At 38.3% G+C, this 27,233-nt stretch overlaps 1 protein-coding gene and 1 long non-coding RNA gene across 7 annotated transcripts in view; one reads left to right on the top strand and one right to left on the bottom strand.

The window, feature by feature from the left end:
* Positions 1–27,233, bottom strand: part of ROBO1 (roundabout guidance receptor 1) — a 1,216,262-nt gene that overhangs the window by 30,265 nt on the left and 1,158,764 nt on the right. For all 5 annotated transcript variants that reach the window (XM_056559365.1, XM_056559367.1, XM_056559363.1 and 2 more), the window contains 3 exons: positions 23,693–23,735; positions 20,167–20,321; positions 5,583–5,918 (listed from right to left, as the gene is read on the bottom strand). In XM_056559365.1, the coding sequence (XP_056415340.1) occupies positions 5,583–5,918; positions 20,167–20,321; positions 23,693–23,735 (534 nt within the window). The remainder of the gene's footprint in view (positions 1–5,582; positions 5,919–20,166; positions 20,322–23,692; positions 23,736–27,233) is intronic.
* LOC130357049 (uncharacterized) overlaps positions 1–27,233 on the top strand; it is a 103,218-nt gene that overhangs the window by 66,006 nt on the left and 9,979 nt on the right. The gene's annotated exons all lie outside the window — the stretch shown is intronic.

Below are 27,233 nucleotides of genomic sequence, written 5' to 3'. Positions count from 1 at the left end.
TTTATATTCCGTAACTGGAGCTAAGCTAATACCAGGGAACATTGCCTGAGAAGGTGATGTAATGAGCTGCTTTACATATTCCTCATTATTTTAATATATAGATAGCAAAAAATGCCAAATTTTTAAAATAAATAAATAAACCATCAACAATGTTTTTAAAATATGGTTAATATAAAAAATGATGTAAACAATGGGTAATTTTTGTTAATGACATTCTTTTTTTTAAATGGAATTCTGTGAGTTTAACTAGAAATTTACAGTTATAATCTACTAAAAATTGAGGAAATGGAGGGGTACACAGATATAATCTTGGGACAAAAGAGCAGGACTTGGTGGGCCTAGCTTTGATCTGCTGGGGTGTATGCTAGGACATTTCATTATAATCCATGCATATAGCTTGGACAGTCTCACCTCTGAAACCCACATAGATTCCTTGGAAAGAAGTGGCTGCAATGCTAAAAGTAAAGGCTCTTTAAATGACTGCTGATCAATGAGATTGGCACTCACTAATGTTCTCTCTGAAAGTCGGTCTGTATTAAAGGGCCTTTAATTCAAAAAATAAGCCCATGGCTAGATAGGGCAAGTCATCTGGATTCAGGGCATACCTTTTTATATCAATAACACTTCCCAGCACTGAGATATAAGTCTTTTTGTTAATATACAAATCAGGCTTAGGAGCCCAGGGGGTGTTCTCCAGCATGGCAGAGGACCATGTAAGTCTTGCTTACGTGCTAGTACTGCCCACTGGCCCACTTGCATTTACCTAACCAATTTGGGAGCCACTAGATACTAGATAAAGAGCACATGGACTGGACTTACCTGGACTCTTGTCGTGCTGGGGAATGCCCCCTGGGCACTTGAGCCTTATTTGCATAAAAACAGAAAGGCATATAGCTCAGTGCTTAAAAGGACTATGGTATTAAAAAAAAAGATAAGGTGGGAATCCTAATGACTAGTCCTATATAGCTATAGGCTTATTTACAGCCCTGTTTGTCTCCTGTTAACCCCCTGTTTGTCAATCTAGAGAAGATGATGAGGGAGTAGGACTGGGCAGTAGTTGCAGTTTTTGACCTCCACATAAATAGTAGTGTGTCTTTTGCAAGATGGCCTGATCCATCTTTCCATGTAGAATCCATGGATGGAATAATGGAACTAGTGTTGAGCGGCATAGGCCATATTCGAATTCGCGAATATTCGCGAATATATGGACGAATATTCGTCATATTCGCGAATATTCGCATATCCGTAATAGTCTTGTTTTATTTTCGCATATGCGAATATTCGCACATGTGAAAATTTGCATATGCGAAAATTAACATATGCAAAAATTAGCATATGCACATATTCGCATATGCGAAAATTCGCACACCAGTCTTACACAGTAGTATTAGAGCCTTCTTACACCACATAAGCTGGAAGCAGAGAGGGATGATCACTGTGATGTGTACTGTGAAAAAAAAAAAAAAAAAAAACGAATATTCGTAATTACCAATATATAGCGCTATATTCGCGAATATTCGCGAATAAAATTCGAATTGCGAACATTCGCGAGCAACACTAAATGGAACATCTAAACGCCATTGATAAATGCTAAAAATAATCTAACGGACTCATCTGCATCTGGTAATCTGCTCTTTCAATTTGCACCACATTATTAGAAATAAAGGAGAGCGACAATCATAAATTCAGCACTCTACTGCCGGAGGCCTCGCTGCTTTATATGTTTGCTTTCCCAGTCAATGTCCGTCCTGTTTATGAGCAGGATAAATAATACAACAGCAGCTGTGTTAACATTTCAGCTTCTAGGGGCTCAAAAATAAAAACATATGAAACGGATAGAAAAATCATTTGGATGCTTTCATTTACATATGTGCAATCCTATAATTTAGCAATTTGTTCGTAATAAGCCAGATGTAAAAAATAAAAAAATAAAAATAATAAAAATCACATGGAAATCATTAGAGAGCAGCGAACGTCAATTATTCTTAAGTGCCCCTTCATTGTTGTTCCCTATTATCGTCCACAAATAGCTCCAAAGGAATCCTTTGTGGTGAACAGAAGCAGGTAGCCACAAATAGCTTGATCCTCGCTCACAAAAGGTCTGCCTGTGTTGTGCAGGAAAACCAAACGTACAATGAACAACCGGGCAGCTGTGAGCGGACGCGGCCTTTTACTAGAGGAACCTTCAATTTTATGAGGTGGCGAGTCACTGAGATATGTTTAATAGTTCAAAGCTGGCACTGATCTGGGTCCTAAGGACGGGACTGGTGCAAATCCTGTTATTAAAGTGGATTGCACCGTACTGTAGCCTGGAGCCATGGAAAGAATGACACTTTAAAATTTTTCTTTACCTCAAAATATTACATTAGTGAAACGCGCCCTCAAGAAAAGAGCACGGCACATTCCGGCATCTCAGAACATGAGGCTCATCTACAGGAAATTATATTCTACACATACTCAAACAAGTATACATCTATGTGCAAATATTCTACAGCATCTATTAACTTAACATCCATCTACAGTATCTACCGATCTATCTAATATCTATCTCATATGTATCTATCTTATATCTATCTATTTATCTACCTCATCTAATAATGACATTTCTATCTCATATCTAATTATGTCATATCTATCTATCTCATATCTAGCTTTCTTTTTTTTTCTTTTTAAAGGGGTTATCCACCATAAGGTGACTTTAGTACTTACCTGCTAGACTGTAATGAACATGCTTAGGAAGGATCTGTGCTTGTTTTGGGGCTAAGTGGCTGTGTTGTGAGTCCATAACTGTTGCTTTCTTATTGCGAAATGGCTATTTCCTATTGGAGTTCCCTCCCTCCAACTACAAGTTTAAGGATCTCTTGTTTGTAAGTGTGAGGTCACTTTTCTCCCTCCCATACATCAGTCACCCCACCCTATGCAGCACAAATAAGCTATGCTTGTTGTTCATGAAACTACCCTGCAGCCCTGTGAAGAATGATTTCCCTCCAACCCAGCAGTCTCTCCACCCATTGAAGGAGACACACTCCTTTCAACACCTTACCAGCAATGTTTTGGGCCCCATTGCAACCTTACAAAAGCTGACACAACACTTATTTTGTATGCTGTTAAAAATAAACATAGGAGCAAAGATCACATAAGAATGGTGGGACCAGCCATCAAACACAGCTACAGACACTATATTATGAACTACAGTAACTTTACAGCCCCTGTAGCATAGTTCAATAAAAAAAATCCAGAATACCCCTTTAATTATTATAACATTACATAAATCCCAAAAACATAAATAAGCATAGCTATCTTTCTAATTATCTATCTATCTATTTCCTGTCTATCTCATATCTAACAATTTATATGTGTCAAATATATCTATCTCATATCTATATATGTTATAGCTATCTATGTTACATCTATCTCATATTTATATGTTATAGCTATCTGTTACATCTATCTCATATCTATAAAGGATTTATCTTTCTACTGTTCTCATTATGATAAAAAAATTTAACTTTGTATAGACGGATTTATATGGATGTTAATAATAATATTAATAATAATGTATTATTATTGTTATTATTATATTAAGAAGTGTTAATGTTTCCACAATTTACATACAAAAAAACAGGAAGATTTAGATAGTGATCTGTGTTCCAGGTTCATCGTGCCAGCGATTGTACAAAATCCCCCTCATGATTTAAATATCTCCCCTTTCCTCACCCAAACCCTCACCCTCTATAACATTTAGATCAAATCTGGCCATATTCATTTTCTTTATTTGATTTTATTTAATCTGTGGTTTATTATTTGCGGCACTAAATTCAGTTGCAAAGGTTAGCCGCCTGCTAATTAACTTTTTGACACTGTTAATCTCGATCTCCTCCATTTACATGTATAGTAGTTTGACGGTTTCTGCGCAAGTCGTAGGAGACTGGGAAAAGCTGTGCTTCTTATTAAAAAGATCTAAGCCCAAGATCCCCAGAAGACGTCACCTTCCAATAAAAGTAATAATCAGAAGTGGCAAGCACAGAGTTCTCCAGCCGCGCAGAAGGGAATTGAAAGTTTCTCTAGGATAAGCTACCCCATGAACATAGTGTTAAATATAGAAAAATTGACAAAATGTGCCCTTAGATTACCTGTTAATAAGAACAAAGTGATGAGTTCACAAAAAAATGACATCACTAAGATGAAATAGTATTAGGCAGTGTTTTCCAACTAGTGTATTCGCACTGGTGTGGTGCTCTGCGGCGGCCATTGTTGCCGTGGTGCTTTGTCTGTGGGGTGGTGTGGCCCAGAGCTGGGGGCTTGGTTGGGCAACAGTGGAGCTGCCTGGTCACTGGATTGTTCCCCCTGTGGGCTAAGTGTCACCGCAGCAGTGGCTGCTGTTAGTCTTTGAAATTATGCTGAGAAGCAATTAGATCATAGTACAAGTTGTGTATGTGTGGCAATGATTCTATTTCTCTATTTGTGAGTTACATTAGGCAGTTTTTCCAAACCAGGGTGGCTTCAGCTGTTGCAAAACTACCAGTACTATCAGCTCCCCCCTTCACATCATCTTTGGCTGCCAACATGGCAGCCAAAGGTGATGTAAAGGGGGAAGCGGATAGTACTGCTCATAAGATTTATGACTCATTAGATAAGGCAGCAGGAAACCACTCAGTCACAGTAATTTCTGTCAGAGCTACCTGCTGCCTTATCTAATGCATCATAAATCTAATGAGCATATATACCAGCTCCCCCACAGGGGAGAGGGAAGCAGAAACAAGAGCACTGAGTTCAGATCCTGTGACATCACAGCTACAAGCCAAAAAGCACAGCTGATATGGAAGATCTCTGCACTATGGCTAATAACCTTACATTAGTAAGTTGCTTTAAAATACTTTTTTAGACCATAAACAGGTTGTTTTTTTCACCACACAACTGCCTTAATAGAATGTAAAAAAGAAAAAAAAAAGTATATTTATTATGTTTAAGACACTTTTTGTGCCATGCTTGACAAGGGACTTGGCTTAGCAATATGAGGACGGGGATTCGGGGGAAAGGAGCCGAGGTTTAAAATTCAACAAAATTATCCAATCATATAAGCCAATAGCTCCAATATCACTAGACACCTTCACTGTATGTAACAAAATGAATACAACATGAGTGATCCCAATTATTTTAATGTCATATAGATTTTGACCATGATTTATTTAATTCTATAGTATAGTCTACTCAAAGTCCAGCATTTCAAATGACTAGACATGAAAACTAGTGCATAGTAACTACTCAAGCCAAGCGAATCTGGCAGCTACAGACAATGTCTTAAAATGTTTTTCTTTCTTCCACCCCCGGTATAGCATCTGATAAAATATAGTCACTTTAGGAACTTGTTTAGACTTCTTTGCTTGTAGTATTTGATCAATAAGCCCATGTATGATTGACATCCATGCTTTAACAAATATACGTCAACATTTCCATTTCTGAAGCCAATGCATAAAAAAACACAATAAAATTCTCATCCTGACCTCAAATGAAACGTTCTACTCTTTCATTCATGGTAGGGTTAGTTCTTGTTGTGTGTAGAATAGGAAAGTTTTTATCACCTTTGTTGATTTTATTTTGCTCCATGATGTTGTACTGCATCGGGGCGACATCAGGTTTATGTTGAGTAGAAGGCTTCCAGTGTTTCTCTTCCGTGTCCCCACTAGATGAGTTGATGTTGTTGCTGATATTTGACTGAATAAGCTGAGTGGTGGCATAAGGGGTGGGTTGGCCGGCCGCGGAGACAAATCGACCATCTTTTAGATTCGGGCTATTGAAGGTTTTCATCTCATTGATTTTGTTGCTTATGTCTACGTCACTGTAAACACCCGACTCAGGAACCATCAGGTTAGTCTGTTTGTTGTCTAACTGGTTGTTGTAGTTTGCTATGCAATCGGCTGGTTAGGAGACAAGAAAATAATAAAATATGTGAATAAGTTAACAACAAAATAAATATGAGACTGACAGATTAAGTTGAACTTTTTGTTATCGAGCCATGAAAGGGTCCAACATACTCATTCCATAAAACAGTCATCCTATGGTGTGAGCATAACATATATTAATTTTATTTTTGCTGCTTGACACTGCTACATTCCCAGTCCACTGCAACAAGAGGTTGCCCCCTTTATATTTTCATCCCAATAGCATAGGAGAACCTTGTAGGCTACATCCCTATGCAGGTTTTTATATTCCATTGAAATGGAGACAAGACAAACCTAGAATGGTCTTCCTCTATCTGGGAGCTTTATAGCTAGGGTATCTTTATCAGTCCCATAGAGTTTAAATGAGCAGCAGCACGCATGTTCAACTGGTAATGGATTAATCACGGAGTACATGGGACTTCTATCATGATTGGGGGAGGTCCCAGTGGTCAGACCCCCACCGATCAGACAGATACCATCGACCTGTAGGTGACTGATAATGTTGGATCATCAGTAAAGTTCTTTAAATAAGCTGTCCTAAGAGGATGGGCAAAATAAGTAAAAAAAAAAAAAAAGCCTTTACTCACGTGTCACTGCCAGTGCCTGGTCCCCACTGATCACCACTTCCTGGTGATATCTCAACACAAAAAAGTGGCTGCTTTGCCAATTACTTAACGCAATGGGGAGCCGCCTCAGCCAGTGACTGCCTAAGTGTGAGCCAGTTATTGACCAAGTGGGGACTTCCTTGGGTTGAGACTACAATGCAGCGAGCAGCAGTGACCAGGTACCAACAGAACAGGTGAGTACAGGGTTTTTATTTAATTTACTAGCTGAGTACCTGGCGTTGCTCGGTTTTTCCTTCCTAATTCTTGCTGGGGAGGAAAAACTGAGCAACGCCCGGTACTCAGCTAATTATATAATCTACTCAAAGTTCAGCATTTCAAATGACTAGATATGAAAACTAGTGCATAGTAACTACTCATATCCCGACCTCATATCCCATCCTCATATCCCGTCCTTTTGTCCCATTCTCATATCCTGCCCTCAGGTGGGACTGATTTGTGATGAAGATATTGTAAGCTGAAAATAGAAGGGGACAAGGCTTTGCGGGACTGGGCGTGATTTGCAAGCCAGACCGATGCACAAAAAGGGTAGAAAATAAAAGGGGTGTGGCTTAAACAGTGAGTGCCGGACCAACACATTCACCAGGAGATGCAGAGCGGAGCTTGTGGAGTAAGGTAGAGATGAGCGAACTTACAGTAAATTCGATTAGTCACGAACTTCTCGGCTCGGCAGTTGATGACTTTTCCTGCGTAAATTAGTTCAGCTTTCAGGTGCTCCCGTGGGCTGGAAAAGGTGGATGCAGTCCTAGGAAAGAGTCTCCTAGGACTGTATCCACCTTTTCCAGCCCACGGGAGCACCTGAAAGCTGAACTAATTTATGCAGGAAAAGTCAGCAACCGCCCAGCTGAGAAGTTTGTGACAAATCCAATTTACTGTAAATTTGCTCATCTCTAGAGTAAGGTACTGGAAGTCCCATATACTTGCATAGGACTTGAAACAAAAACCCATCTTTTATATAAGGGTGTAGGTAAGGGTTAATTTAACTATCATATATTTTTATTTGACATATAAGTAATATGTGTACCAGGTATTGAAATATCTCCAGCCGTACGGAAGTTATGTGGGAACATACATTTCCCATTAATTTGCATGGGACTTTAAACAAAAATCCTGACCCTCACAAATGGGGGTAGTTAAGGGTTGAATTAACTATCCTATATTTTAAGTGGAAATATAAGTAACATGTGACCAAGTATTATCAAAATATCTCCAGCCGTTTGGGAGTTAAGCAGTAACATATATTTCCCATAGACTTGTATGTGACTTTAAACAAAAACCCAGACCCTGGCAAATGGGGGTGAGTAAGGGTTAAATCACCTATCCTATATTTGTTGTAGACATATAAGTAACATGTGTGCCAAGCTTCATGGTGGTATTAGCCGTTTGGACGTGCTGGAACATACACACACACACACACACACACACACACACACATACATACATATACACATACACACTCATACAGACACACACATACACACACACATATATACATACATACATACACACACACACATACATACATACACACATACACACTCATACACACACACACATACACACTCATACACACACATACATACATGCATACACACACATACATACATACACACTCATACACACACACACACATACATGCATACACACACACACATACACACTCATACACACACACATACACACTCATACACACACACACATATATACACACTCATACACACACACACATACATGCATACACACACATACATGCATACACACACACATACACACACACACACTCATACACACACTCATACACACACACACATACATGCATACACACACACACATATATACACACTCATACACACACACACACATACACACAAACACATACACACTCATACACACACACACATACATACACACTCATACACACACACACACATACATGCATACACACACACATACACACTCATACACACACATACACACTCATACACACACACATACACACTCATACACACACACACACATATATACACACTCATACACACACATGCATACACACACACACACACTCATACACACACTCATACACACACACACACATACATGCATACACACACACATATATACACACTCATACACACACACACACACATACACACAAACATACACACTCATACACACACACATACATACATACATACACACACACACAACACACTCATACACACACATACACATTGAGTTTTATATATATATAGATTTAGCCTGGCCTAGCCACATTTAGAAGTATATCTCCCTTTTAACATCCTCCAATATGATGTTTTGTTCAGTACAACCAACTGAATAGATTTTTTTTTTTTTTTGAGAAAGTAAGAATTTTTGGAAATGTGAATGGGCCAATAATAACCTTTCCCTGGCATAATAAACATTATTTATAGACTATGAGATCTATTATAAGAAAACGACTTGTTTTAAATAGTAATTAGCATTAACACATAGACTCCAATATCATTTTACATCTGAAAACTGGAGCCATTAAGAGACTTACAAGACTGACTTTTACTGCAGCCTAAACCGATCCCAGACGTAGCAAGTTCATTGTGTCCAAGTCCTAATCATAGACAGGTGTAGTCCTGGAAATATACAACCTGAAGATTTTGGTGCCTCTTTGCTGATTAGACACAATTATGTTGATATAAAAGGTGCTTTATATGTCTGATGCAGATTAACATTCTTTCATGTTATTTTTCTGTGGTGGTACATGTAAAATATTATGTGCCACCATAAACCACGTGCTGCACGTTTACAATTTCTGGCACAGAGATCACTTTTGCGCACAACGTTGCTGAAGGGGACATTAACTGAGAAAAATCGAAGCTTCATTACACCAAGGATTTCAGCTCTAAACTGGAAGACCATGGACGCTACAATGTAACAGGCAGGCACTGTGTATAGACCAGTGTTTCCCAACCAGGGTGCCTCCAGCTGTGGCCAAACTACAACTCCCAGCATGCCCGGACAGCCAAAGGCTGTCCGGGCATGCTGGGAGTTGTAGTTTGGCCACAGCTGGAGGCACCCTGGTTGGGAAACACTGATATAGACCGACAGCGGAATCGAACTTGTGATCAAAAAGTCAGACAACTTGGACCAACAAATAACTCTACCTGCTCCTGTCCATACTTTCCGTGGTTCTCTATGCTGTTGATGTAGGGTTCCACATCATTTGCACATAGGATCAGGATATATAGTAGTTGTACATCTCCAATCCAGTTCTATCTGTATACTGCTGCTATCTCTACGAGATCAATATATATAGTAGTTATACATCTCAATCCAGTTCTATCTGTATACTGCTGCTATCTCTATGAGATCAGGATATATGGTAGTTATACATCCCCAATCCAGTTCTATCTGTATACTGCTGCTATCTCTACGAGATCAATATATATAGTAGTTATACATCTCCAATCCAGTTCTATCTGTATACTGCTGCTATCTCTATGAGATCAGGATATATAGTAGTTATACATCTCCAATCCAGTTCTATCTGTATACTGCTACTATCTCTACGAGATCAATATATATAGTAGTTATACATCTCAATCCAGTTCTATCTGTATACTGCTGCTATCTCTATGAGATCAGGATATATAGTAGTTATACATCTCCAATCCAATTCTATCTGTATACTGCTACTATGTCTATGAGATCAAGATATATAGCAGTAATACATCTCCAATCCAGTTCTATCTGTATACTGCTACTATCTCTATGAGATCAGGATATATAGTAGTTATACATCTCCAATCCAATTCTATCTGTATACTGCTACTATGTCTATGAGATCAAGATATATAGCAGTAATACATCTCCAATCCAGTTCTATCTGTATACTGCTACTATCTCTATGAGATCAGGATATATAGTAGTTATACATCTCCAATCCAATTCTATCTGTATACTGCTACTATGTCTATGAGATCAAGATATATAGCAGTAATACATCTCCAATCCAGTTCTATCTGTATACTGCTACTATCTCTATGAGATCAGGATATATAGTAGTTATACATCTCCAATCCTGTTCTATCTGTATACTGCTGCTATTCTATGAGATCAGGATATATAGTAGTTGTACATCTCCAATCCAGTTCTATCTGTATACTGCTGCTATCTCTACGAGATCAATATATATAGTAGTTATACATCTCCAATCCAGTTCTATCTGTATACTGCTACTATCTCTATGAGATCAGGATATATAGTAGTTATGAATCTCCAATCCAGTTCTATCTGTATACTGCTGCTATCTCTACAACATCAATATATATAGTAGTTATACATCTCAATCCAGTTCTATCTGTATACTGCTACTATCTCTATGAGATCAGGATATAAAGTAGTTATACATCTCCAATCCTGTTCTATCTGTATACTGCTGCTATCTCTACGACATCAATATATATATAGTAGTTATACATCTCAATCCAGTTCTATCTATATACTGCTGCTATCTCTATGAGATCAGGATATATAGTAGTTATACATCTCCAATCCAGTTCTATCTGTATACTGCTGCTATCTCTATAAGATCAGGATATATAGTGGTTATACATCTCCAATCCAGTTCTATCTGTATACTGCTGCTATCTCTATGAGATCAGGATATATAGTAGTGATACATCTCCAATCCAGTTCTATCTGTATACTGCTGCTATCTCTACGAGATCATTATATATAGTAGTGATACATCTCCAATCCAGTTCTATCTGTATACTGCTGCTATCTCTATAAGATCAGGATATATAGTGGTTATGCATCTCCAATCCAGTTCTATCTGTATACTGCTGCTATCTCTATGAGATCAGGATATATAGTGGTTATGCATCTCCAATCCAGTTCTATCTGTATACTGCTGCTATCTCTATGAGATCAGGATATTTAGTAGTGATACATCTCCAATCCAGTTCTATCTGTATACTGCTGCTATCTCTACGAGATCATTATATATAGTAGTGATACATCTCCAATCCAGTTCTATCTGTATACTGCTGCTATCTCTATGAGATCAGGATATATAGTAGTTATACATCTCCAATCCAGTTCTATCTGTATACTGCTACTATCTCTATGACATCAGGATATATGGTAGTTATATATCTCCAATCCAGTTCTATCTGTATACTGCTGCTATCTCTATGAGATCAATATATATAGTAGTGATACATCTCCAATCCAGTTCTATCTGTATACTGCTGCTATCTCTATGAGATCAGGATATATAGCAGTGATACATCTCCAATCCAGTTCTATCTATATACTGCTGCTATCTCTATGAGATCATTATATATAGTAGTGATACATCTCCAATCCAGTTCTATCTCTATACTGCTGCTATCTCTATGAGATCAATATATATAGTAGTTATACATCTCCAATCCAGTTCTATCTGTATACTGCTACTATCTCTATGAGATCAAGATATATAGCAGTTATACATCTCCAATCCAGTTCTATCTGTATACTGCTGCTATCTCTATGAGATCAGGATATATAGTAGTGATACATCTCCAATCCAGTTCTATCTGTATACTGTTACTATCTCTATGAGATCAATATATATAGTAGTTATATATCTCCAATCCAGTTCTATCTGTATACTGCTGCTATCTCTATGAGATCAGGATATATAGTAGTTATACATCTCCAATCCAGTTCTATCTGTATACTGCTGCTATCTCTATGAGATCAGGATATATAGTAGTTATATATCTCCAATCCAGTTATATCTGTATACTGCTGCTATCTCTATGAGATCAATATATATAGTAGTGATACATCTCCAATCCAGTTCTATCTGTATACTGCTGCTATCTCTATGAGATCAGGATATATAGTAGTGATACATCTCCAATCCAGTTCTATCTGTATACTGCTGCTATCTCTATGAGATCAATATATATAGTAGTTATACATCTCCAATCCAGTTCTATCTGTATACTGTTACTATCTCTATGAGATCAGGATATATAGTAGTTATAAATCTCCAATCCAGTTCTATCTGTATACTGCTGCTATCTCTATGAGATCAGGATATAAAGTAGTTATACATCTCCAATCCAGTTCAATCTGTATACTGCTGCTATCTCTATGAGATCAGGATATATAATAGTTATACATCTCCAATCCAGTTCTATCTGTATACTGCTACTATCTCTATGAGATCAATATATATAGTAGTTATACATCTCCAATCCAGTTCTATCTGTATACTGCTGCTATCTCTATGAGATCAATATATATAGTAGTGATACATCTCCAATCCAGTTATATCTGTATACTGCTGCTATCTCTATGAGATCAGGATACATAGTAGTTATACATCTCAATCCAGTTCTATCTGTATACTGCTGCTATCTCTATGAGATCAGGATATATAGTAGTGATACATCTCCAATCCAGTTCTATCTGTATACTGCTACTATCTCTATGAGATCATTATATATAGTAGTTATACATCTCCAATCCAGTTCTATCTGTATACTGCTGCTATCTCTATGAGATCAGGATATATAGTAGTTATACATCTCCAATCCAGTTCTATCTGTATACTGTTACTATCTCTATGAGATTAGGATATATAGTAGTGATACATCTCCAATCCAGTTCTATCTGTATACTGCTGCTATCTCTATGAGAACTGGAGGGGCAAGCTGTGCATAACTAGCTTGCCCCCTGACTGGTGAGCAGTTAAGGGGTTAATAAATATACAGGCAATGTTTTTTAGCCCCCTCCCCCGCCTGTAAAAACTTGTTGCTAACTATAGTGGTATGTCCCATGGGTGGGGGGAAGGAGTGCACCAATCAGGGGTCTAATAGTTTCCCGGGCTTTCAGGGGCCCTCCCCTGGGTATTTATAGCTGTGGTGCCTCCCTTCCCCCCTCAATCTGCCCAGGACCCGGAGTTTTGCCCTCCCTCCCTCCCTTTTTGTATCTCTGTTTATTCTAAGTCACAGCTTGGCGGTAAGAAGACGGTGAAAGCGGGGTCAACCCGGGGTAGACCTCCACACAGGACAGTGTGGCAGCACCTCTCGGGTTGGCAAGAAGCCAATCGGTGTCTTTGTTACAGTTAAATTGTTATTTATATAAGTAATTTTATAAATAAAGCTGTGGCCGATCCCCACCCACGGAAAAGTTGAATTGTTGTTGTGTCAGTTATTATTTAATTAATTATTGTAGTAAGGGGAGGGGTAGTTATAGCCTGCTCGGAGCTAATTGGGTCTCAACAGTCAGGATATATAGTAGTGATACATCTCCAATCCAGTTCTATCTGTATACTGCTACTATCTCTATGAGATCAGGATATATAGTAGTGATACATCTCCAATTCAGTTCTATCTGTATACTGCTGCTATCTCTATGAGATCAGGATATATAGTAGTTATACATCTCCAATCCAGTTCTATCTGTATACTGCTGCTATCTCTATGAGAACAGGATAAATAGTAGTTATACATCTCCAATCCAGTTCTATCTGTATACTGCTGCTATCTCTATGAGATCAGGATATTTAGTAGTGATACATCTCCAATTCAGTTCCATCTGTATACTGCTGCTATCTCTATGAGATCAGGATATTTAGTAGCACCTCCCCTGGGGCTGTGTTCACACTTTGCATTTATCGTTGTAATGCAGAGACTAAAATGGTAATATTGTACCACAATTGTGCAAATCACAGTAAAAACATGTCATTTTAACCATTATTTTAGAAAACCGCAGCAAAAATAGCCAAAATGCAGTATAAATGCGTGAAAGATGCAATAAAACTTTAATGTGTGAACACAGCCTTAAGGATTCCCATACTTCATAAAACACCTCAATTCTGGTTATTGGTCAAATCACTTCACCTCATGGCAATTGTTCTATAAAAACCTGCACTTTGAATAACAAAATGCATCTGAACTGAATATAATGTGAATTGACCCCGACTCGCTTATGAGTCTAATGATTTATCCTGTGTAACTTCCAGCACTAGTAGCTTAAAGGGGTATTCCAGGAAAAAACTTTTTTTTTATATATCAACTGGCTCCAGAAAGCTAAACAGATTTGTAAATTACTTCTATTAAAAAAATCTTAATCCTTTCAGTACTTATGCTGAAGTTGAGTTGTTCTTTTCTGTCTAGGTGCTCTCTGATGACACGTGTCTCGGGAACCGCCCAGTTTAGAAGCAAATCCCCATAGCAAACCTCTTCTACTCTGTGCAGTTCCCGAGACAAGCAGAGGTGTCAGCAGAGAGCACTGTTGCCAGACAGAAAACAACAATTCAACTTCAGCAGCTGATAACAGTTGAAAGGATTAAGATTTTTTAATAGAAGTAATTTACAAATCTGTTTAACTTTCTGGAGCCAGTTGATATATAAAAATAAAAAGTTTTTCCTGGAATACCCCTTTAAAGGGGTACTCCAGTGGAAAACTTTTTTTTTTTTAAATTAACTGGTGCCAGAAAGTTAAACAGATTTGTAAATTACTTCTATTTAAAAATCTAAATCCTTTCAGTACTTATTAGCAGCTGTATACTACAGAGAAAATTATTTTCTTTTTGAATTTCTTTTTTGTCTTGTCCACAGTGCTCTCGGCTGACACCTCTGTCCGTGTCAGGAACTGTCCAGAGCAGGATAGGTTTGCTATGTGGATTTTCTCCTGCTCTGGACAGTTCCTGATATAGGCATCAGGTGTCAGCAGAGAGCACTGTGGACAAGACAAAAAAAAATAAAAATCTAAAAGAATTTGAAACAGAATTTCCTCTGTAGCATAGGGCTGCTAATAAGTACTGGAAGGGTAAAGAATTTTTAATAGAAGTAATTTACAAATCTGTTTAACTTTCTGGCACCAGTTAAAATAAAATAAAAAATGTTTTCCACCGGAATACCCCTTTAATTAGATTACCAGCAGCAGTGATCAAACGCCTAACCATCAGCCAGAGGATTAATGGGAAATTTAGGCTACGTTACAGAACCACATCATTGTGGATCTGCAAACCAACATGGAGCCAATCCCAAGCCTGCCACTTCAGCAAATAGAAGCACAAGGCATATATAGGACACCTCTACGTTATTCTCTAAAAATAGCCTATGCTTCACTATGTAAGCAAAAAAATAAATAAATACAAGAGTGCTTCTTTAATCATTTAGTCCCTAACATAGCAATGGAAGTCATAGACAGCATCATGTTATAGAACTAATATCTAGTTGTCCCCCCCCCCCCCCCCCCCTTTTTAAAGGCTCCAGAAAGTTAAACAGATTTGTACATTACTTCTATTAAAAAATCTTAATCCTTTCAATAATTATCAGCTGCTGAAGTTGAGTTGTCTTTTCTGTCTGGCAACAGTGCTCTCTGCTGACATCTCTGCTTGTCTCGGAAACTGCACAGAGTAGAAGAGTTTGCTATGGGGATTTGCTTCTCAACTGGGCGGTTCCCGAGACACATGTCATCAGAGAGCACTTAGACAGAAAAGAACAACTCAACTTGAGCAGCTCATAAGTACTGAAAGGATTAATATTTTTTTTTAATAGAAGTCATTTTCAAAGTTTTTCCCTGGATAACCCCTTTAATTACTGATATCACATATATATATATATATATATATATATATATATATATATATATATATATAGATAACAATAATAATAATAATAATAATAATAATAAAAATGTATAGAGGATGAGCTTGGCAGCATTTCGGATCCAATAACTATGCAAACACACAAGCAAAGTATGAATTGCACTCTAACCTAGAAGAAGCCTGTGTTGTCCCTAATAAAGCATATTAGTGAAGGATAGAGGATTGTGCTCAGCATGGGAGACATTACAATGAATGCTTGTAAATAGAGATGAGCGAACTTACAGTAAATTCGATTCGTCACGAACTTCTCGGCTCGGCAGTTGATGACTTTTCCTGCGTAAATTAGTTCAGCTTTCAGGTGCTCCGATGGGCTGGAAAATGTGGATACATTCCTAGGAAAGAGTCTCCTAGGACTGTATCCACCTTTTCCAGCCCACCGGAGCACCGGAAAGCTGAACTAATTTATGCAAGAAAAGTCATCAACTGCCGAGCCGAGAAGTTCGTGACAAATCAAATTTACTGTAAGTTCACTAATCTCTACTTGTAAACCGCTCTGCACTGACAACAGGGGAATAAGCTATAGGGCAGTGGTCTTCAACCTGCGGACCTCCAGATGTTCCAAAACTACAACTCCCAGCATGCTCAGACAGCAGTTGGCTGTCCGGGAATGCAGGGAGTTGTAGTTTTGTAACATCTTGAGGTCCGCAGGGCAGTGGTCTTCAACCTGCGGACCTCCAGATGTTGCAAAACTACAACTCCCAGCATGCCCGGACAGCCGCTGGCTGTCCGGGCATGCTGGAGTTGTAGTTTTGCAACATCTGGAGGTCCGCAGGTTGAAGACCACTGCTATAGGGAATAAGAACTGGGATTTAACCATCTGAATGTCTCATTTCTAATTTCTGAAAAACTCTCTCTCATTCTGCTATAAATGCTATAATTTAAAGGGGTTTTCCACACTAAATATTTTCCACATTAAATATCATATTCATTGTATAGACCAGAGTTTTCCACCTAGCGTGCCTCCAGCTGTTGCAAAACTACAACCACCAGCATGCCTGGACAGCCGAAGGCTGTCCATGCATGCTGGTAGTTGTAGTTTTGCAACAGCTGGAGGCACAACGGTTGGGAAACACTGGTGTAGACAATAAAAATTAACAATGTTTTTATATGCTTTGAATATTCAATAAAACATTACTTTGAAAAATAAAAAAATAACATAATTGCCAATTACTCATTGTTAAAATAAAGAAAATATCCAAGTAAAGGCTGTGACATTCACTAACACAGTATGGCGACACCTGGTGTTCAGATTGTATAACGCAGCCACATGAAGTGCAGAGTGCTGGTGGACACACATGCTCAGCCAGGTCTCTGTAGTGAACAGAGGAATACAACACAGAGACCTGACCGAGCATGTGGGTCCACCAGCACTCTTCACTTCACGTGGCTGCGTTATACAATCTGAACACCAGGTGTCGCCATACTGTGTTAGTAAATGGCACAGCCCTTTTCTTGGATAACACCACATTTTTGCAATACAGTTCCCGTATCAGGTTTTCGATGAAAAACTGATTCCTCAAAATCGGACTAAGGCTGCAATCACATCTCGTTTTTACATTATGGGTGCCGGATCCGGCTGGGGGAGGGGCAAACCGGGCTCACCCGTACCCCAGCCGGACCAGCGCTGAACTCCATTTACTATAATGAGCCGACCGGAGTCAAACAGTGACTCCGGTCGGCTCATTTTTGACCCGTATGCGGTTTCCTGACCGAACCTAAAACGGTAGTATACCACGGTTTTAGGTCCGGTCACAAAACCGGATACGGGGTCAAAAATGAGTGACTCCGGTCTGCTCATTGAAGTGAATGGAGTTCAGCGCTGGTCCGCCTGGGGTACGGGAGATCCTGGTTTGCCCCTCCCCCAGCCGGATCCGGCACCTGTACTGTGAAAATGAGGTGTGAATGCAGCCTAAACTGTATCAAAGCGTGTGTACAAATTTGAACCCGTATACAGTTAAAAACCGTATACGGTTTAAAAAAATGATGTCCGGTTGCATCCGTTTTTTAAGAAAAAAAAAAACGTATACGTTTTTAACTTTTCACTCCATTATGAATAAAGTTTCACTTGTTTGATTGAAATTCCAAGAAAAAAAAACTGTGCAAAGTCAAAAACCGGATGGTGAAAACCGGATGGGACCGCACGCACATACAGTTCGGTACGGTTCCCATTGACTCCCATGTTAAAAAAAGACGACTACGGTTTAATACAGTTTTTCACCCCGGACCAAAAACCGTGTTAGACTACTGTTTTGGGTACGGGAAAAAAACGGACAAAACCGTATAGGATGCCAAACGGACACAACCTGATGCATCTTTTGGCATACGGTTTTCAATGGAGAGTCAATGCATACGGTTTTCAATGGAAAGTCAATGCATACGGTTTTCAATAAGGTTCCGTACGGTTTTCACATAGAAAACGTATACGGGAACTGTATTGCAAAAACGTGGTGTGAACCCAGCCTAACATGTGTGATGTTCTTTATCCTGCATCCTGACAGTAACCAATACTGCACACACCTACTAAAGCCCCTTTCACACTACAGGTATCATCCTGCTTTTTACTGCCTTTACTTTACAATAACGGATGAAAATAAAAAACAGAAGCAATAAGTGGTAATAACGGATGATAACTGATGACATCATCCGTTATTTTAAATGGGTTTTTTTCTTAAAAAACCTGAGGTTGTTCATCCGTTATCATCTGTTACATCCGGGTTTTTTTTTTTATCAGGTTTTTAACCCTTTTTTTTTTTTTTTGTAAAGCTGTACTCATGTGCATGCTCAGTACAAAAATGGATGTTAAAAAACCTGACAATAGCCCATAACGGATGTTTTTTTTTTTTTTTTTTTTTAACATCCGGTTCCCATAGACTTTAATGTCCATTTTTTCACAATTTTTTATTTTTATTTTTGCTGGACCAAAAATTTGTGCATGCATCGTCTTTTGTGTCGGCAAAAATAACTGACATTAGTAAAATCGGACATGTCAATGGGATTTTTTGAACATCCTTTTGCATCAGTTATGTCCGATTTGACTAATGTCAGTTATTTTTGCCGACACAAAAGACACAAAAGACTAATTTTTGGTCCGGCAAAAATAAATGGTGAAAAACGGCCGTTTTCAGGACCTTCTGCCAGGAGTAATATAGGAGTTTTTATTTTACAGGAGGATACCTGTAGGGTGAAAGGGGCCTAAGAGATGGAGGAGGAGGGGGGGGGGGTGCACATTTATCTGCAACCCCCAGTTTCTGAATTTTGGGCCAAGTGGGCATGGCTTAGCTAAAAGGGTGCAGGGCCTTGCCCGACTGCCAGATTTACTAGAATTTATACTAGTAACCAGAGCAGGTGTAGATTTCTAAAGCTGATGCATAGGCGGCCACTGCAGCACCTCTTAATAAATCAGAGCCTGCTGACAGGGGCTTGTATTTACATAAGACCGCCATAGGAAATCCTCGCCTTAGTCTTTCTGGTTTAAATTTATCTATACTGCGTTCTAAGGAAGTGAATGTCACAAAGTATATATCGTCACTTCTCTGGATCAAACATTGCAGGGGGGAGAGAAAGAAGGGAAAATATTGTCAGCTGCCAGGGGGGGGAGGAGACTGATTATTTCTACAGTCTGCCCTTCTGTAGCACAGATTAGCAGTAATATGTACAAAGTAAATCAGCTCAGCAGAGGTTTCAAACTCTGTTTCCAGCGTGGATCACTCTCTCAATCATGATTATGTATTAAGGCAATGTTTCCAAACAGTGTGCCTCCAGCTGTTGCAAAACTACAACTCCCAGCATGCTCGGACAGCCAACGGCTGTCCGAGCATGCTGGGAGTTGAAGTTTTGCAACAGCTGGAGGCACGCTGTTTGGAAAACACCATATCAAGGACTAACCAAAATACTTGCAGGTTTCAAAATGAAAATGTCTCTGTCTTACCAGGTCGGCTGTAAGTGGCCAGATTGTTGTCACTGCTTCCATTCCCAGACGTGCAGCAGTTAATGGGACATTCATTGTGGTTGCTTCCGGTGTTTGGCCAGGTATCTGCCAGCCATGGCTGAGAGGCAGGCTCTGCAATGTTTAATAGCCCCGGTCTGCAATATAGAACAGATAAGCAAATATAATAGAAATAGAAAAAAAATAAAACAACTAGGGGTGAACATCAAAAGCCCAAGTTAATATACAGTGGTCCCTCAAGTTACAATATTAATTGGTTCTTGAACGACCATTGTATGTTGAAACCATTGTATGTTGAGACCAGAACTCTATGGAAACCTGGTAATTGGTTCTAAAGGCACCAAAATGTCATCCAAAAAATAGGAAAAAGTGAAAATTAAAGAAAAATAAGTAGATAACTAATATAGATAAAGCAAATCCTTACATATAAAAGTAAGAAAGATCTGCTGGGAGCTGTAAATCACTGTCTATGTCAGTGTTTCCCAAGCAGGGAGCCTCCAGCTGTTGCAAAACTACAACTCCCAGCATGCCCGGACAGCCTTTGGCTGTCCGGGCATGCTGGGAGTTGTAGTTTTTCAACAGCTGGGGCCACCCTGCTTGGGAAACACTGGTCTATGTAGAGGACAGGAGCTTCTTCGGGGTCCTGTACAGTACGGGCAATGTCCTAAAAAAGTAATGGAGTCGCCCTCACCTGGTGTCCAAAGGAGCAGGTAACCCTGGTACAGGTAATGTGTACAGAACATGTAATACCTCCCTGTACTGTAGGAGGCGCTACCAGACACCAGTCAGTGCATACACTTCAGTAATGCAGGTAAAGAGTACAGAACATGTAATGCCTCCCTGTACTGTAGAGGGCGCTACCAGACACCAGTCAGTGCATATACTTCAGTAATGCAGGTAAAGAGTAAAGAACATGTAATACCTCCCTGTACTGTAGGGGGCGCTACCGGACACCAGTCAGTGCATGCACTTCAGTAATACAGGGGTTTTACCAGTGAATGCCCATTCTGATTGGTCGGTTCTTCCAGCCATTGACATGTTTCACAGATCTGGACTGTCCGTACATTGTATGTTGAGTCTGGTTTCAACTTACGATGGTCCAGAAAAGACAATTGTATGTTGAAACTATTGTATGTTGAGGCCATTGTAAGTTGAGGGATCACTGTACTTGAGTCATATTTGTGACATAAACGATAAGTCTGGAACTCCTTTAGATTAGAGGAGGGTCAGCCAGGAATAGAAAACCAGAACTAAGTACTTACAAGAACAGCGCCACGCCTGTCCTGAGGTTATGTGTGGTATTACAACTTTATCCACTTTAATGGAACTGAGCTGTAATATCACACACAACCTGAGGACAGGTGGGGTGCTTTTTTATGGAAGAAATTAGCTCTGTGTTTCTATCCCTAGATAACCTCTTTAATAGACATTAGAATGCAGCAGAACCTGATGCAGTAACTTTTATGTCAACTAGATGGCAGAGTAGAGCAATATGTTCAATTTGTGGCTTTGAGCACATGTGGGGGAGATTTATCAAAACCTGTGTAGAGGAGGAAAGGTGCAGTTGCCCATAGCAACCAATCAGATCGCTTCTTTCATTTTTAAAGAGGCCTGTGGAAAATGAAAGAAGCGATCTGATTGGTTGCTATGGGCAACTGCACCACTCTTCCTCTACACAGGTTTTGATAACTCTCCCCTATAGAGCTAGGTTTCCAAACCAGGGTGCTTCAGCTGTTGCAAAACTACAACTCCCAGCATGCATAACTACAATTCCCAGCATGCATAACTACAATTCCCAGCATGCATAACTACAATTTCCAGCATGTCAATAAAAAGTCACAAGGATGGTGTCGAGATAGGGGAAGGGGAAAATGAAAGTGTAGTCATTTCATATGTTTATTCCATTCCAAGCATGCATGGCTGTCAGGGCATGCTGGGAGTTGTAGTTTTACAACAGCTGGAGTCACCCTGGTTGGGAAACAGTGACAAATGGTGTAGAATTTCTGCACAATATGGGGGAGATTCATCAAAACCTGTGAAGAGGAAAAGTTGCTCAGTTGCCCATAGCAACCGATCAGGCCTCTGCAAAATGGAAGATGCAAACTGATTGGTTGCTATGGGCAACTGGGCAACTTTTCCTCTGGACAGGTTTTTATAAATCTCCCCCATATCACATTAAAGGGGTACTCCGCTGCCCTGCTTCCGGAGCTCTGCTTCCGTGTTCAGTGCCGCCCCTCGTGATGTCACGCCCGCCCCCATCATCACGTCACGCCTGCCCCCTCAACGAAAGTCTATGGGAAGGGGGCGCGACGGCCGTCGCGCCCCCTTCCCATAGACTTTCGTTGAGGGAGCGGGCGTGACATCATGATGGGGGCGGGCGTGACATCACGAGGGGCGGCACTGAACACGGAAGCCCGCACACAGCGTTTGGAACAATAAACTTCCGGAGCTCCAGAAGCAGGGCAGTGGAGTACCCCTTTATTTGGGACAAATTGCTGTTATTTTTTTTTTTTTTTTTTTACTTTATTAGGTTTCAAATATACATATATATATATATATATATATATATATATATAAAATTTATATTTTATATATATAATTTCAAAGAAAAGACAAATGCACCTATGTGGGAAAGCAACTACGAGAAAACGTCTGCATGAAATATGACAGTATATTTTATTCCAAAAGCTTTTAATATGTTCAGTATTTCACCTCCAACCCCCGTCAATCCCCCCCCCCCCCCCCCCCGAATACATAACACTATTTCGATATAACAGCTCAGGTAACATTTGTCTCTAAAATGTTCTACCAAAGGGCAGGAATCATGTAGTTTCAATCACGATGAAATAAGAAGGAATAGCCGAGACGGAGGTTAGGTCAAATGGACGTGCAAACCGGAGAGGCTTTGCCCTTTAATATTTAATTAAATATTTTAGTCAGTTTGAGATATAATATAATGTGTATGAAAAAATTATAAATATATATATAATATTTAAATAAATAATATAACATAAATAAATAAATACCACCGACAGAATATTTTAAATAAATATTTTGCATAACATTATTTTATGTGTCTAAATATTTTCACAGCTACATATACGGTTTGAATTGAAAAAAAAGTAATAAAATTGTGCATTGTTTTTTTTTGTTTTCTTGGCTAAAGTGCTTCCTCTGGTGGCCGCACGTCATAGTTCCAACACGCTGCACCATACGTACGGCTTCAACACTCAATATCCAGTCTGGTTAATAAACACATGTTTGCTGACAGATACAATCGGCAACACGCGGCTCGCAACGCTTAATTATGCAACATATAGGCAAAAAAATAATAATAATATATGAGCACCCCACGCAGGACCCTTCTTCAGAGAAGACATAAATGCAAGATTTAAGCGTTAAAGAAAGAAGAAAAAGAAAAAAAAACAGAGCCCGTAGCCCATTGTTCACTATACAAACAGGATGACAGAAGATATACATTGCTGTCAGAAAATATATTTTTTCTCACCTTCCCGCGCTGCTCACTGCTTCCCCGCTGCGCTGGTACGCCACTAAAGGAAAAACAAAAGGAAATAAAATATAAAAAATGTTAGAGGTAAAAATTCAGCAAGAAGATGGATAAGAGTCGTCTGTATTATTCATGGTGCTTGGTCAATCAGCAGATGCTCATGTACAATGTGTTTTATATATTTAGCATGTCATTTCCGCTCACAATCTATTCTTTCCCATGCACCTGATAACAGGGGCGATAAATCTTAAAGATGAAGAACTCAGGCGAGGGATATGACAACTTGTTTTGATGGGAGATTGATCGCCAGGATTCTAGGGCGTCATTTTTAGCATAATGGATAGTATGTTCTGCTCAAGGACGGCTTGGAAGATTGTCAAGAATGTCTTCCAAAAATAGGAGAACTTTGTTGTTTAATTAAGACATAGAACATTTGTATGTTTTATATGATATATATCTATATATCTATCTATTTATCTATCTCATATCTGTCTATCTATCTATCTCATATCTATCTATCTCATCTCATATCTATCTATCCATCTCATATCTATCTCATATCTATCTCATATCTATCTATCTCATATCTATCTATCTCATCTCATATCTATCTATCCATCTCATATCTATCTCATATCTATCTATCTATCTATCTATCTCATATCTATCTATCTATATATCTATCTATCTCATATCTATCTATCTCATCTCATATCTATCTATCCATCTCATATCTATCTCATATCTATCTATCTATCTCATATCTATCTATCTCATATCTATCTATCTCATATCTATCTATCTCATATCTATCTATCTATCTCATATCTATCTATCTCATATCTATCTATCTCATATCTATCTATCTATCTGTCTATCTCATATCTATCTATTTATCTATCTATCTAATATCTATCTATCTATCTATCTAATATCTATTTATTTATTTATCTATCTAATATCTATCTATCTATCTATCTCATATCTATCTAATATCTATCTAATATCTATCTATCTCATATCTATCTATCTCATATCTATCTATCTATCTATCTATCTATCTCATATCTATCTATCTCATATCTATCTATCTCATATCTATCTATCTAATATCTATCTATCTATTTATCTCATATCTATCTCATAACTATCTATTTATCTATCTATCCAATATATATCTATCTAGTATATATCTATCTATCTATCTATCTATCTCATATCTATCTATCTATCTATCTCATATCTATCTATCTCATATCTATCTATTTATCTATCTATCTAATATCTATCTATCTATCTATCTATCTAATATCTATCTATCTATCTCATATCTATCTATCTATCTATCTATCTATCTATCTATCTATCTATCTATCTATCACATATCTATCTCATATCTATCTATCTATCTCATATCTATCTATCTATCTATCTATCTATATATCATCTATCTATCTATCTATCTATCTATTTTAAAATGTTAATATTTTAGTAACATTAATCTGGCATTCTTAAAGGGGTACTCTGGTGGAAAACATTTATTTTATTTTTTTAATCAACTAGTGCCAGAAAGTTAAACATATTTGTAAATCCTTCCACTACTTATCATCTACTGTTTGCTCCGCAGGAAGTTTCTTTTTGAATTTCTTTTCTGTCTGATCACAGTGCTCTCTGCTGTCCGGAGCAGGAGAGGTTTGCTATGGGGATTTGCTCCTGCTCTGGACAATTCCTGACATGGACAGAGATGTCAGCAGAGAGCAATGTGAACAGAAAAGAAATTCAAAAAGAAAAGAACTTCCTCTGTAGTATACAGCAGAAAATAAGTACTAGAAGTATTAAGATTTTTAAATAGAATTCATTTACAAATCTGTATAACTTTCTGGCACCAGTTCATTTAAATAAATAAAAAAAATTCCACCAGAGTATCCCTTTAAGGCTTGTTGATCCTAAAAATTCTGTCCCAAAAAATCCACATAAAATCCACCATGTGGATTTTGGTGTGGATTTTCATGCAGCTTTGTTTATTATTCGATTATTGATCTCATATATATATATATATATATATATATATATATATATATATATATATATATATATATTTTTTTTTTTTTTTATTTTTTTTTTTTTTTTTTTTTTTTTTTTTTTAAATTAAAATCCAGAGAAGATGCATGGATGTTACCCATGTGGACAAGCTCTTACAGTATATAAATACAAATAAATACAAATTGAAGAGAATATGCAAAACTGCAACCTCTTCTTTATTATTTTAACCTAAAAAATTACTTTTACTCGTCCTCCCACTTCTGGGGCACCCACCTTCGGAGATAACAAGGGGCCCGTATGCTCTCTGCTTATTCTTTGTCCAACCATGCACAGTCCCTCTCAATGGACTTAAAGGGGTTATCCAGGAAAAAGAAAAAAAGAGCTACTTTCTATTAAAAAAAATGTTCTCTGTCTGTCTCCAGGTTGGGTGTGGTTCTGCAGCTCTGTTCCATTAAAGTGAATGGAGCCAAGTTGTAATACCACACCCAACCTGGAGACAGACGTGGAGCTGTTTTTGAAAGAAATTAGCTCTGTTTTTCTATTCCTGGATAAATCCTTTAATAATCTATCGACATCAAGTTTTAGAGCAGGAGGAGCAGAGTAGATTGATATATGGTTTTGTGGGAAAAGAGTCAGGATAACTTTATTAATCGGATCGGTTCATGCCGTGTTTAGGAGTCAAGTGGATGGTCCTAATTAATGACTGACAGTTATTTTTACACACCCGGTCATTTAGGAAAGGCTGTCTATCACTAGGACGGCCCACTGGACTCCTAAGCTTAGAATAAGCAGCGGCTTAGAGGAATTGTTTAGTGGTGATACTTAAAGGGGTATTCCAGGAAAAAAAAATTATATATCAACTGGCTCCAGAAAGTTAAGCAGATATGTAAATTACTTCTATTAAAAATCTTAATCCTTTCAGTAATTATGAGCTTCTGAAGTTAAGGTTGTTCTTTTCTGTCTAAGTGCTCTCTGATGACATGTGACTCAGGAACCGCCCAGTTTAGCAGAGGTTTGCTATGGGGATTTGCTTCTAAACTTGGCGGTTCCCGAGACACATGTCATCAGAGAGCACTTAGACAGAAAAGAACAACCTTAACTTCAGAAGCTCATAAGTACTGAAAGGATTAAGATTTTTTAATAGAAGTCATTTACAAATCTGTTTAACTTTCTGGAGCCAGTTGATATATAAAAAAAAGTTTTTTTCCTGGATAACCCCTTTAATCTTTCAGGGGGCGGTCCTAATTAGTGACTGACAGTTATTTTTAAACACACAGTTATATGGGAAAGGTTGTCTATCACTGAGAAGGACCGCCCACTGGACTCCTAAGCCCACAATGATCAGAGGTTAAATGAATAGATTATTAGTTATAGTTAATATTTTACCATCAAACTATATATCAATCTGCTCAGCTCCTTCTGCTCTATAACATGGTCCCTAGAATTGGCCTGCTTATTCATTGTGACAAGTTCCAATTCAAATGCTTTAAATGGGGAA

This window comes from Hyla sarda, chromosome 2 (assembly GCF_029499605.1).
Source record: "Hyla sarda isolate aHylSar1 chromosome 2, aHylSar1.hap1, whole genome shotgun sequence".
NCBI lineage: Eukaryota > Metazoa > Chordata > Amphibia > Anura > Hylidae > Hyla > Hyla sarda.
This window is presented reverse-complemented; position numbering and strand designations above follow the sequence as displayed.